The sequence below is a fragment of the Bidens hawaiensis genome, unplaced genomic scaffold, assembly GCF_021521415.1.
Source record: "Bidens hawaiensis isolate Kalapana, Puna unplaced genomic scaffold, B.hawaiensis_p1.1 tig00035142_1, whole genome shotgun sequence".
Taxonomy (NCBI): domain Eukaryota; kingdom Viridiplantae; phylum Streptophyta; class Magnoliopsida; order Asterales; family Asteraceae; genus Bidens; species Bidens hawaiensis.
Window position 1 is genome coordinate 61,595 of NW_027496125.1, and position 13,352 is coordinate 74,946.

Consider the following 13,352-nt stretch of genomic DNA (forward strand, 5'->3'; position numbering starts at 1 on the left):
GTGAATTGCATATTAGATTAAAGAACTAAAAAAGTAAAGTTTCAATTATGATTCACAAACATATAAATAATCCATAAATCTCTAAAGATATCATTGTATACAACATTTGATATTTTCTATAGTCCCACATATTACATAGGTTAAATAATGAAAATGATATATATCATAAATCTGTAAATACTTATTATAAATTAGATTACAAGTTATATATAATAAGGAAAATTTAAATTACAATTATACTATAATTCACAAAACTCTAATATCTTGGATGTAATGTCCTCACAAACTTGATTTACCCACAAACAATGTTGCAGATTATTTTCGATACGTTGTTCCCAACTTTATGCTCAAAATAGTACCTGAAATTATGCTAAAAATATTACCTGAAAGTTTAAACATTCAAAAATCTAAATAGAGACCACAAGATAAAATGTTTTTACAAAAAATCCAACCTTTTCAAAGTGTATGTGAGTTTGACTTTGACTAAAGTCAGACTTTCATATCAAAATTATATGGGTAGTGGATAGTAGTTATATTAAAAGCTAACACCTCAATATTCTCAAAATGAATGTGTGTCGTTATGTTCAACTATTTTGTAACTAAGAATTTTCATGTTCTTTGAAGTAACCATATTGATTTTGAAATAAAAACTTTGGTTATATCTTTCTTTGCTAAGTTGTTTTACTAAAACTTTGAATCGTAGTTGTAGTTGTACTTTTTTATTTTATAATCATATCTCATGTACACCAACTGCTTGTGCAACACAATAGAATATATAATATTTGACCCATCACATGTTTTTGATGGTCAAGCATGGATTAAAAGAAAACATGATATGCAGCAACAAAAAGGGAACCATCAATTGAAAATTGTGAGGCATAAGCCTGATCAGTGGTGAATTGTAAGACATAAATGCAGCAAAAAGAAAAGGGAACCATCATTTGAAAATTCTCCACCATTTTTGTCTCTCATTAATAATATTTGAGTTAATATCATGAACGTGTAGTACACAATCAAGTCAATTTAATTAAATTCTGCAGCTAATGGTAAAAAAATAAAGATTTAAACCTTTGGCTTCCTTACACATGTTTAAGCCATCCCTCAAAGCCATTCCACCATCAACCGCGCAAATCTTTACTTATTTAATCGTAAAAGGATCACCATAATTAGTTCCTAAATATCAAACAAACAAACCTAATAAAACAAAATGGTGCAAACCAAATTTTCACATACTAACTTATCAGCTTTCAAAAACTTTGATTTTCATCATTGTGATCTTGTAATGGACAAAATTGCTCAACCTTTTGAAAGCAAAATATATAATCTTTAATATATTACATAATTTATAATATAACATTTTAGAGTTTGTGAATAGTAACTTATATAACAGATTATACACAAATAATATATGTAAAACTTTGATTAGCAGACTCGTTAAAAGAAAATAGTAAACATCGTACCAACAATTATCACATGAATGCCTCCTCTAATAAAAGCCTTATTCTGGTTCATTAAATGCTTCCTTACATATCCAAAGATAAGGCTGAAAGAGAGATAATAAACATCAGTTTATACATATATTAAAACAACTACACTAAACTAAGCAATGACAAATTAACTACAACAAAATGATACCTGTACACTAAATATATAAAAATGAATAAAAGATTGGTGATCAAGTTAAAAATAAGCAAATGGATTGATACATAATGAATAGCAAAGTAAACCAATATATGCTAGAGTTGTAACTCTGTTACTGACAATGGTAACTGAACAATTTAAACAAAAGAATGAGAAACAAACTAAAACACTTTCAATCGTCAAAATTACGATGTTCAATATCTCATTGCATATCTTGAAATCAGTCACTAAAAGAAAACAAAACGAAGGCAACTTTCAACTCCACACTAATATATATATATATTTCTTCAAAATCAATATATAAATTGAATATTTTTCAAAACTTACTGGTTTGGAAGAAAGATTATATAAGAACAAACAAACATGGTTCCAACCGATTGGAAGATCGATCGTAAAATTCCAAATGGTCCAGATTCAAACCTTGTCCCTTCAACTCCGGCTTTCTCATTATTCACCATCACAACTTCATTAGAATTTTTAGAGCTATAAATAATCTCGAGGCCTTTAATGGAAACCACAAACTGTTATGTTTCTTACGATCATCGCCTAAATATAATATGCAATGTGTAAAATTCAAAAGGAAATAATAAGATTCATCTTTACTCTACCATCCAACAATCATTGATATGTTAATTGACATTTGTATAATGTGAATTAATATTTACTCAATAACTAAAATAATTACCTTAATCGTTCGAGCCACCAAACCCATGTTCATTATTTGGACTAAGTACAACAAATCTCAAACATTAAACTGCTGAGCAATGATATGCAATTATCAAAATTCTAACATCGACTTCCCCTTTCTCAAACATTGTTGGGCATAGCCAAATTAAGAGAAACCACCCCTAAAATATTACTGTGGATCAGGGTTCGATCTCAAATCGGTGAGTTAGAAAATATAAGTTTAAAGTTGTTATTTCCGTTCTTGGAGTTTAATTTTCATTGCAATTTTCATCTTTATGATTTGTTAATATCTGCTATTGCAGTCAAACATATGTAACGAGATGGACGAAAATGGCAAAAGAAATAAATTCTAATAACAGAAATAACAAATTTTAAACTTTTGAATTAGAATTAAAATAACGATTTTGAACAAACCACATTAACGAGAAACCACATCTCTCTCAATAAAAAAAAGTGTGAATGGTAATTTCTAACGTGTGAATAGAATACCCTTACTCTAAATTTAATATACCAAACTTAAACCAAGTGGTTTATGAGTTTTTTTTTTAATTTTAACTAATATAATAAGTAATTAGTCTACATCTTTGTGATTGGATCGACGACTTTACGTCAACATTTTTATTGTTTAGGTGTTTTGATAGTTTAATGCAACATTATGTAAGGTTATAAATCATATCTTTTTTTAAAAAAATATATATTAATTTTTAGTATATCCCTATTTTATAGGTTTTTCATATTAAATATTTGATGAGATTAATTTTTTATTTCATGAGATGTTATAACCCGTTTAAGAAATATCTGGGTTTTGTGAGACCCATACCCATGCATTCGGGTCAAATGCATAAGAAGCCTCCATTTAAAAATCAAGAAAATCTGTTGTCTCCAAAAAAAGGGGAAGCGACCCCATCGCGACACATATGATTTTTATGTTTTCGTTTATATATATATATATATATATATATATATATATATATATATATATATATGTATATGTGTATATATATATATAAAGATTCGCCATTCCTAAATCTTCAAACTTTAAAAATAGAGATTCTGATGTAGATGACAAATGATAAATACTTTAAAAGTAATTAAATATTTTAGAGATTGGTGAGATATTTCATTATAAATAATAATATGCTCAAATAGGCGTATGTGTATTGGGTTTTAGCAATCTAATAAAAGCCCACACTCTTACACCTTAAGGTTTGCTATTAATATTTAATAGTACTGGACTACTACTGTCTAAAAAAGCCCATATATAATTAAAGACCATTAACCAACATATGCAACAATTTAAAAAAGAGTTCTAGCAAAAGGTTGGGACTTGGGAATTTTAGTAGGGTCCTTTTATTTTATACTAGGTTATGTACCCGTGTACAACACGGGTTTAACAAATTTAATTTTTTAAGCCTAAAAACATTCAAATTATCATAAAAAGAAATTTGGTATAAAATATAAAAGGTAGAAATATACATTGTAGTTAAAACAAATAAATAAATTAGTAAACACATTAATCATAAAACAAAAGCAAAATATTATATGACTGGACCAGATGCAGCTATTCATGGAGTGAGTGAAAAAAAAAAGACAAAAGGTGGTAAATTAAAGTACCTTATTATTATAGAAATTCTTTTCGAGTTTAGAAATTATTTTCGAATCTTTGTCAGTTTAGTAATTGAAAAAATATTCAACATTGTTATTAAGATTATAGTTCTTGATCTTGATTCTAAAGGCGAACTTTCTTTCTAATAAAGCGTTGAAAGTAGCAGGGAGCGTTAAAATTCAGCCGACTGTGGAAAGCATCAAATTTATTTATTTCAAACATTAAAAGATACAAAATTTCACTATTATAAGAATATTATTATAAACGATTGAAAAGGACAATGTACTTGTTCCTGTTCGTCTAGCACGTTTTTAACAATTTGTCCTATAAGTTTGTTAGCCTCCCGCTCAAACATTGTAAGAGTCATAGTCATTGCGCAATTCTGGACTATTATGGGGATCTTGTATTTAAAAATAAGAATGATTAAAATAAATTTAAAAGATAAAGCATGATCACTATTGTAAATAAAAAAGTAAAAAAGAATTAAGAACCTAACACATTTGTACTACTTCACATAAAAAACATTTGAATCTTCTCCCTTGTCAATTCTAACCTTTTTGGTTTCAACTATATTTTTACATAAATCACAACTACAATAATTCCATGATTTTTCATTGCATACAGTTTTGATCTTACCAACAACAAGGGATAGAACCTATCCAGTATTAATATAATGTTAATAATGGTATTTCTATGAATCCAAAAACAAATAATTTAAAAAACATAACATACCTATTTTATTTCATTAATTTCACAAATGCTGATAAAATCAATTTCATTAAGAAATTCTTCTTCCAGTGACTTGACCAGACTTGACCATAGATGTAACAACGTACCGATGAGAGGATGTTTCTTTACCAATGTTAGACAGAAAGCTGGTGTGATGGAACTTAGGAAAGTAAGTTTTGAAGACGCTTGCCTGCATTTTCGTTCGTTCCCTGAAACTTTAATCTAGTTATGATTGCTGAATACTAATGTAAAAAATGATGCTAAATATTTACCTCCTAATCCATTATAATCAATTCAATTGACCAAATTTCGTTAAGGGTTCTTGTTGTTTGGTTTTCTCCATAGTCTAAGAATTCTAACTTCTATCGTATAGTTTGCCTTGTATCATCAAGTTCTCTCAGCTTAATCAAAATTTTTTGGCTCCATGCTTCTGTGTATTAGAGACATTGATAAAAAAAATTACCTAATTTATTGTGTTTTGTATTTAATAAGATATAGTAAAGTATAATTAGCAATTCTTAGATTTTGGATGCTGGTGGTTAAGAAAATGGGTTTAACAAAATGAGTAGAGAAGTCAACCTTATATATATTTGGCATCACATTATGGAATTTATAACATTATATAATTAACGATCATTGAATGAGTTTAATGGATTTTGGTAACACAATTATTTGATTGAGCAAAAATCAATCAATTTAACAGATTACATATTTAAAATAAATTCCATAACTAAAGCAAATTGTCAAAAAAATATGAGTTAACAAAAATAAGTTGAAATTTAAAAATTCAAACAGTTTGTCAAATAATGTACTACATATTTTGAATTTGAGAAATCACTTAATTAAAAGTTTACAAATATACATTCTCCTTTTTGGTAATGGAAACTAATTTAAAACAACTTACTTAGTTAAACTCGAATAAAATCAAAATGAATCCATTTTGATTAAAGTAAATGATTAATAAACAATTTATAACAATTCATTCCAAACTTATAATGTACCTTTTCTGAATAACAATTTTGTTGTTTAATGCATACATAGTAAACCATCCATAATCAGTTTTAAGAAATCTCAAATTTTTCGATCTGAATCACAATGGAAAGACTTTGTAAATCATCATAATACCAACTTAAGTTATAAAATAAAAACATATAAAAAATTGTTTTCTAAAGACTTACGACATGCGGTCGTTAAATGGTTAAGCAGTCCACATGGAGTGCCTTGTGCGTGTCAGCAAGATATACAAACTCAATGACCTGTGAATATGTCATTGAAAAAAAGCATACAAAAATATGCATTCTCTGGCAAACAACTTACGCAAGCTTGTTGTGCCAAGTCCTGTGTGTGACGAGCTACTGAAATAATCCAAACCAAAACAATATTAAGCATAGTTAAGTTAATGAAAAGTTTGTCTTCATAATACAAGAAAAAAGAGCATACAACTAAAAAAAACACTCAAATACCAAATTCAAATGTTGAACTAAAAGACAAACAACCATATGAACATATAAATCATTTATGATGGAACAAAAGACGAAGATTATTCAATCACATTTGTAAACACACTTTAATAAATAGAGGAAAATAATAAAAATATAAGCATTATGATTCAAGCACTGTGTATGTAAAGATTGACTTAGATTTTATTGAAGAAACACTACGAAATCCAGATGGAAATTTAAATAATCACGAATTTATAAGTTATACATGCATAGTAATTAATTACAAAATTGTATACAAAATTGAAATTTGAACCCTAACATTGAATATGTATCATATGAACATAATCACATAATCACAAATTTATAAGTTATACAACTATATGACTGTCGGATCGAGGAAAACCCTAACATAACAGGAACTATAGACATATAATAGTATGTAAAACGCATAGAAAGAAACAATTAGGAACAAATTATATACCTAAGTAGCAGAATCGTCAAAGCAACATATAACATATCTGTTTTCTGATCTGAATAGAAGATTACGGTGGACAGATCGATGAGATATGGATGATGACGACGACGACGATGATGATAACACAAAGTGATAAGGATTGCGGGATCGAGAAGACGTCGATTTGAGTATCGCTCTTTGACAGACTTGTATCATTGGGAAAGGGGAAAGAATGATTTAGGGTTTATGTAAAAGATGAATGTTGTTATGTGGGTTATTAGATGATAACAGGGTCGGATAAGGAGACCCGGTTTGGAAAAGGTGTGTGGTGGGAGGCGGGAAATGGTGAGGAAGGGTGTGGTAAAAAGATGACACGTGACATAAGGAAAGTTTTATTTATTTAGTAGTATAGATTATTAGAAGCAGGATATATTTACGACTAATAATAATAATAATAATAAGTTGCACATTGCGTTAAAAGTTTGTTTATTTACTTATTTTAGGAGGCAAGAGAGTTGAATAGTTGATTGTAATGGGTAGCAATAGCCCGGAAAAAAATGTACTGACAGCAACCTTGTCTATAAGTAGAAAAATTGCACATGGTCAAGCACCCACCGGTGAAAAAGAGGACAGTGTCGAGATGGAAGAAGATTATATCTATGAGGGGTTAAGAGCGAAAGATATGACGTTTGCCAGTTAACATGCGCCAACATGGAGGAGCGAGGTGCCCATGAAGATGGTGCCATTGTGAATGTTGTCTCTTAACACCAAGCAAGGAAAAAATCGAATCTAGTGTTGATATAAAACAACTGCCACATCCTGACTGGTGTAAACTAATCAAGTCGCTCGTGAGTTGTTCAAGATCAACTTGTTAAAGCTCGAATTGAGCCAAGGTTAAACAAGCTCAAGCCTCTATCGGAGTTCTTCAAATAAATGAGCTCAAGATTTACATATTGAGCTTAACTACGCTTGCGCTTAAACAAGGTTGTTATCAATTTAATTATAAATTAACATAACAATTAATATAATATATATTATACTATGATAAATAATTAAAAAATATTATATTATGCAATACATAAGGATTAAAATCACATGAATAGATAAAAAATAAATAATAAACTAACCGAACCCAAGTCAAAATCGAGATTAAAACCTACTCACGAGCCAAACTCGAGCTTTAGAAATAAAGCTCTAAACGAGTCGACTTACTCGAGATCTCTTAAGTTACACCTCTACATATCATACACAGACAGTGTATTCCCTACATATTATATAGATCAGTATGTGACAATTAGCACAGGTGACAACAATCATAAAGATGAACAAGTTGACTAGTAAAATTACCAGAATTAACAATGAGTTGCCTAAATTTCCTATAAACATCAAATATTTTTTTGCCAATTAACCAGTTACATATTGCATCTTTGATGATATTGAGTATAATCTCGACCCAATAAGTCGCAATCAGAGCTTCTACTACTCGTACGAAAAATACCCAAATTCTGCATTACAATCAACTACAGCAGTGCCACCCTATCGTATCTCTTAATCCTCATCACTGTCATCAGACCGAACGGATTGCTCAAACTCGGCCTCCATAACCACTCCATCCATAACATGAATCACCATCTCCCCTTTCCTCAAGTTCAACCGTGTTGATCGAACCCTATTAACTACGAGCATCTTATCTACATCTTTCGATACATGCAGTTTAAGCCCAGATAAAGAATCCCAAATCATCTCTTCAGTGTCCGATACAGATTCAGAAACAATTTTCCATGGGACAACCATGAAGCTCAACACGCGTGTAAGTATCGCATATGTATCATTTACTTTCTCCCCGGTTAAACTCTCGTTTAACCTCAACTTCAAATCACGCTCAAAAGCTGTTTGCGATGGAACGAATACTGTAAACGAAAGATCCCGAGGCAACATTTCGATCATCATCTCACCGAACTTTCCTATACTGTCACTATTCTCTGTAACTTTCTTTGTACCATTACTTAACGATACGTCTGGAAGTCTAAGAATAGAAAGGATCAAGACAACAAAGCAAGAAACCGAAACAAATACAACAAGAAAGGCGATCGGGTTAATCAGATACTTTGATCGACCTCGTTTCATCCTCAAAACCTGATCTACAGCCTTTCTATTCTGTCTATCGTTACATTTTAATACCTATAAAAAACAACAATTCACTGAGGCATTTCGTCGAACAGGTTACGAGCAATCTTGCATACATAAAATTTGGGGATTAACAAACCAAATATAAAACAACTACAACACGAAACGCAATTGGGTTCTTCGATCGGCCTCTTCTCATCCCCAAAACCTGATATACACTCAATAGATTCTGTCTACTGTTGCATTTACAGACCTATAAAAATCAAAACTTCACTGAGGCATTTCGTCGAACAGGTTATGTGCAATATTGCAAATATGAAATTGGGGATTAATAAGTTTACCTTGAAATGGGTATCAAACAATTTGTCATCTAGAGCAAGAATATGCTGCCATAGTTCCGGTTATCAGTAGAAAGAGTTGTAAATTTGGTGGTGATCCAAACAATTTCGTGCTTTTTAAGGAACAGTTTGGAAAGCTATTATTGACTTTTAAATAAACTGAGGAAGATTGTTAATTAATATTATTAATAACATGGGCTTGATTTTGGGCAAAGAGTGATGATGCCTTTTAAGCCCAAAACCGAACCGTTTCGATTTATCAGAAAAATCATATTTATAACCGGTTTCACCTCTACCCGGTAAAAAGCTGGAACCGACCCAACCCAAAACCAGATAAAAACCCGGGTATCAGGCCTAATACCTTATCATACCCAGATCCGGTTTATATCCGATCCGTTTTTTAATTTTTATTACCATACCCAGAACCGGTTCCTACCTGATACCAATTCTTGAAAATACCGGTTTTATGTACCTCTGAGCTCGTTGAAAACTTAAATAAATACTTATACAAACCAAGTTCTGTACCTTTTCAAAAATAACTAATTTATAAATTCATATATTTATATACAGAAAAGATTACATAGATAAAATCATAATTTAGTTCTTTTTCGGTTTTACCTTATAGTTTAACCTCAAAAAGACTCGTTGATATTGTCAATGATTTACATTAAAGAGTGGTGTTTTATATCGAAATGAAAGGCAAACGGGCTCGTTGATAGAAATGGCTTTCTTAAGGAATTTGTAAACTAATTATAAAAGTATATTTGTTTTTTAAATTGCAAAAATTATAATTTGCAAAGAAGTTATGTGATTGAGATTTTATGACATTACTTAATTTGATTATGTTGACATAGATTTTGAAATGTTCATATATTAGGTGGTTACAAAACTTAAAAGGATGATAAGTTAAAATGTAAAATGATTAAGAAAATAAAAAGGGTTAAGTGGGCTTTACTTGTTTAAATGTCAAACCCTTTTTAGCCCAACTTATCCTATCTGCTAATATTTGGTTTCAAATAACTTCTAGCCTTTTAATGTGTAAACATTGGACTTTAATAAATAACTTGTCTTTTTTCAGCCATAATTTGTTTGTGTATTCATATTACATATATGCAAATAGAGTTGGTGGTTTTAAATTTTTGGGTTCATATTATTGTAACCTATATGCTTGGAACATGACTTTGAGTTGCGGTAAACTAAAGAGATATGTACATGGGTTTTGATTTTGATGGTAGAGTGAGTGACCATGGGGACAAAGTGTAACGTTTGTGAAGGAGTTTGTGTTTGAAAAGTGGTAGGGAACTAGGGATATTGGTGCCGGTGGTTAAAGGTGTTCAAATGTGACACCTTGGACCTGAGACTTAAGTGTTCTGTTGGTGATTTTAGTGTATCAGGTTATTTGAGTAATCGGGTATTTACTTGCAAACTATATAAAAATTCACAATTCAAATTTGAGTCCGACCCCCCCTCGTTTGTGAAATTTTGTATACATTTTGAGCTCGCCTCCCCCCCCCCCCCCCCGTGCTTCAGTCCAAGCTTCGCCTCTGGGTTGAACCTTTATATTTTCGGAGAAGGTTCCAAGAGGCACTGCCCCCGTAGGGTCAAGGGGTTGACGCCATGTGAGGTCCGAGGGGCAACACACCTAGTTCGCTAGTCACTTTGAACTCCGATGGTGAAGTTGAAGGTCGGTCATGGCTGAGGAAATAATTAGCTATTGATTTGCTACCAAAATACAGTTTCTTGTACTAAAATTATTACTTAACTGCAATAACCGCCTCTAAATAGTTGTAACGTTTCAACTCAATCTTAATGTCATATGAACACCTGTATAAAGATGTCACTTCGTCTAATTTCATCATTTTAATTTAAAAAAAAAAGTAACTTCTCTTTGTTGGAAAACTTTCCCAAGACCTTTTTTTTTCATTACACATTTTAATACATCTTTTCTAAATATGTGATAAATAAAATTTCAATTGTAGTATATAATACTTTCAAAATAATATTTAACAAGCTTTCATGTGTTGTTTCACATCCAAGTCTTAAATTGTTATTAAGGGAACAATAAAATGATCCATAAGACAAAGGAGTGAGTTATCATTAATTAGAACTTAAATTACAAGCATACAACAACATAAACTTCACAACTAGACATAAACACAATGACATCAACTGTCTTATGAAACATATTGCATGAACTCAGGGTCCAATTCCAACTCCACCATTGTCTCCGGACACAACACCACCTCCAAATCCACACTCCCACCATCCGCCCTCCCGGGAAACGCCGAAATCTTGCCATCAAACTTATTCGCACGTCCACTTCTGACCGCCACTGGTTTTCCCCACCCAAAATCATTATCAAACATAGGAAACCTCGGCGAACTGCCCATCGTTAACATGGTACCGTCGAAGTTCCCTAAAGGGAAACACCGTGGGTCCCGCTCCCAATTTTGTACAAAACGACGCACCATTGTGTCGTCATGGGATAACACGTTTTTGTTCAGCTGCTCTGCGCACCACCGAAGATCGTGTGATAATACATCTTCGGTGGTTGCGTATGTGGGAACGCTTTGAATAGCGTTCCCGAAGTAAAGTGTTTCTAGCTTCGGTTCCAGCCTATGCCGGCAATTTACCGCCATCCTAAACGTTGTCGTTTTAAAGTTCGGGAACTTTCTAGCACGTGTCACTGCCCGCCAGAGCAACGCGCAAAGCGACTGGAAAGAAGAAATTTCGGGTTCTGGTTCGGTCTTTCCAACGACAACATTTCGTAACCAATCACCTATCCTCGTCTGTTAGACACAATGTAATTAGTACAATAATATTAAAGGTAGCAATATCTAAATATAGGTAAAGTATATAATTTATGACCCCGCGGGCCTGTAAAAAAAATAAAAATCTAATCGTATATTATCAATATACAAAACGCATTTACATCTTTATTATTACCTTTTCGTCTGAGAGTTTAATCGGGTCATTACTTAGTTTCCCCATTACTTCAACCGCGTTAATTTCTCCATTAACCGAACAATTTAATATTTTTCGGTTATTAACCGCGTCTTTCAATTTCAAAATCGATTCTCTACTAAAGCTAAAAATCCTCTCGGTCAACGGTGCATACTCGTCAAAAGTCACTTTCGGGACCGAAACCGAAAGTATCTCAGACGATATCAAAACCGATTCACGAGTAAAACTAGGCGGTTTCGAAATATTTTTCACTCCTCTACAAACCTCAGAGAACATATTAATAAAATTCCACAAGGACGTTCCATCCGCAACGGCGTGATTAACGGAAAACCCGATAAACACGCCGTCGCAAAGGTCCGTCACTTGAACGGACAAAAGCGGATTAAAATGTCCGTTATAGCTAACCATTCCGTCAAAGGCGAAAAACCCCTTGACGCAATCGGGGACATGAATTGCGGAATTGATGTCGGTAACAGTGATATGAGTGGCTTCGGCGTGGACGAATTGCCCGCCCGCGTCGTTACATGTTATATAGACGTAGCCGTTAGCGTCGGTTATAAGACGACCCGCGAGCGGTGGGAAATGGGTGAGAACGGTCGAAAGACCTTCTTGGAGAAGGTAAATAAGTTCGGGAATGGACAGTGGAGGTCGGAGGAACAAATTGCCTTTCTGGATGTAGTGGCAAGAGAGCATGGGGAGGTCGGAAACCGAGAGTTTGAGGTCGGGGAGGGTCGATTTGGTCGCCGGAAAGACGGTTGATTTTGAAATAATCTGAGACATTGTTGTTTCACAAGGCATGTTTTTTTGTGTTTATGAATATAAGCAACGCAGAGCTGAATCTCAGTGTGTTTTTTTCTTTTTTTTTTTCGGTTATGGGAGTGTGAGGATATTGTGAGGAGGTGGAAGGGGTATAAATAGGGTGGGTGGGTTCATGAACTTAACGGTGCTGCTGTTGGCGCCATTAACAAACTTGATTCTAGTTGAGAGTTGACTATATATATATATTTTTTTTCAATATATATTTGTTGTAGCTATGGAAGAAAATAATAGGAACAAAAAAATAAGCCGAAGACTAAAATCCGACTGGCTGTCACGTGTCCAGTATAACTTTTCTTTCAATTATTGGAATAATTTCCTTAAGCCAAAATTTTGATGTCAAGAATTTTAAATATCTAAAACTGAATATAAAATATTTGATGTATTAAACTTGATGAAAAGGATCTCCAAGAAATTTTAAATATGAAATATCGCTATAATAAAGAACGGGTTTTCTTGTGGCTCTTGATTTGGCCCAAGATAGCAAGACATCTTTAAGGAGTGGAGATGTGGTCCGATTTTAGTTTGGATGGCATTTTCTTATTGTG

At 32.4% G+C, this 13,352-nt stretch overlaps 1 protein-coding gene across 1 annotated transcript; it reads right to left on the reverse strand.

Moving 5' to 3' along the window:
• Positions 1 to 11,018: 11,018 nt before the first annotated feature.
• LOC143587111 (uncharacterized) lies at positions 11,019 to 12,786 on the reverse strand. Its single transcript, XM_077068499.1, has 2 exons — positions 11,971 to 12,786; positions 11,019 to 11,813 (listed from the first exon to the last, which is right to left on the reverse strand). Exons 1-2 carry the CDS (start codon positions 12,784 to 12,786, stop codon positions 11,199 to 11,201), a joined length of 1,431 nt encoding a protein of 476 aa, XP_076924614.1. The 3' UTR covers positions 11,019 to 11,198.
• Between the last annotated feature and the right edge of the window lie 566 nt (positions 12,787 to 13,352).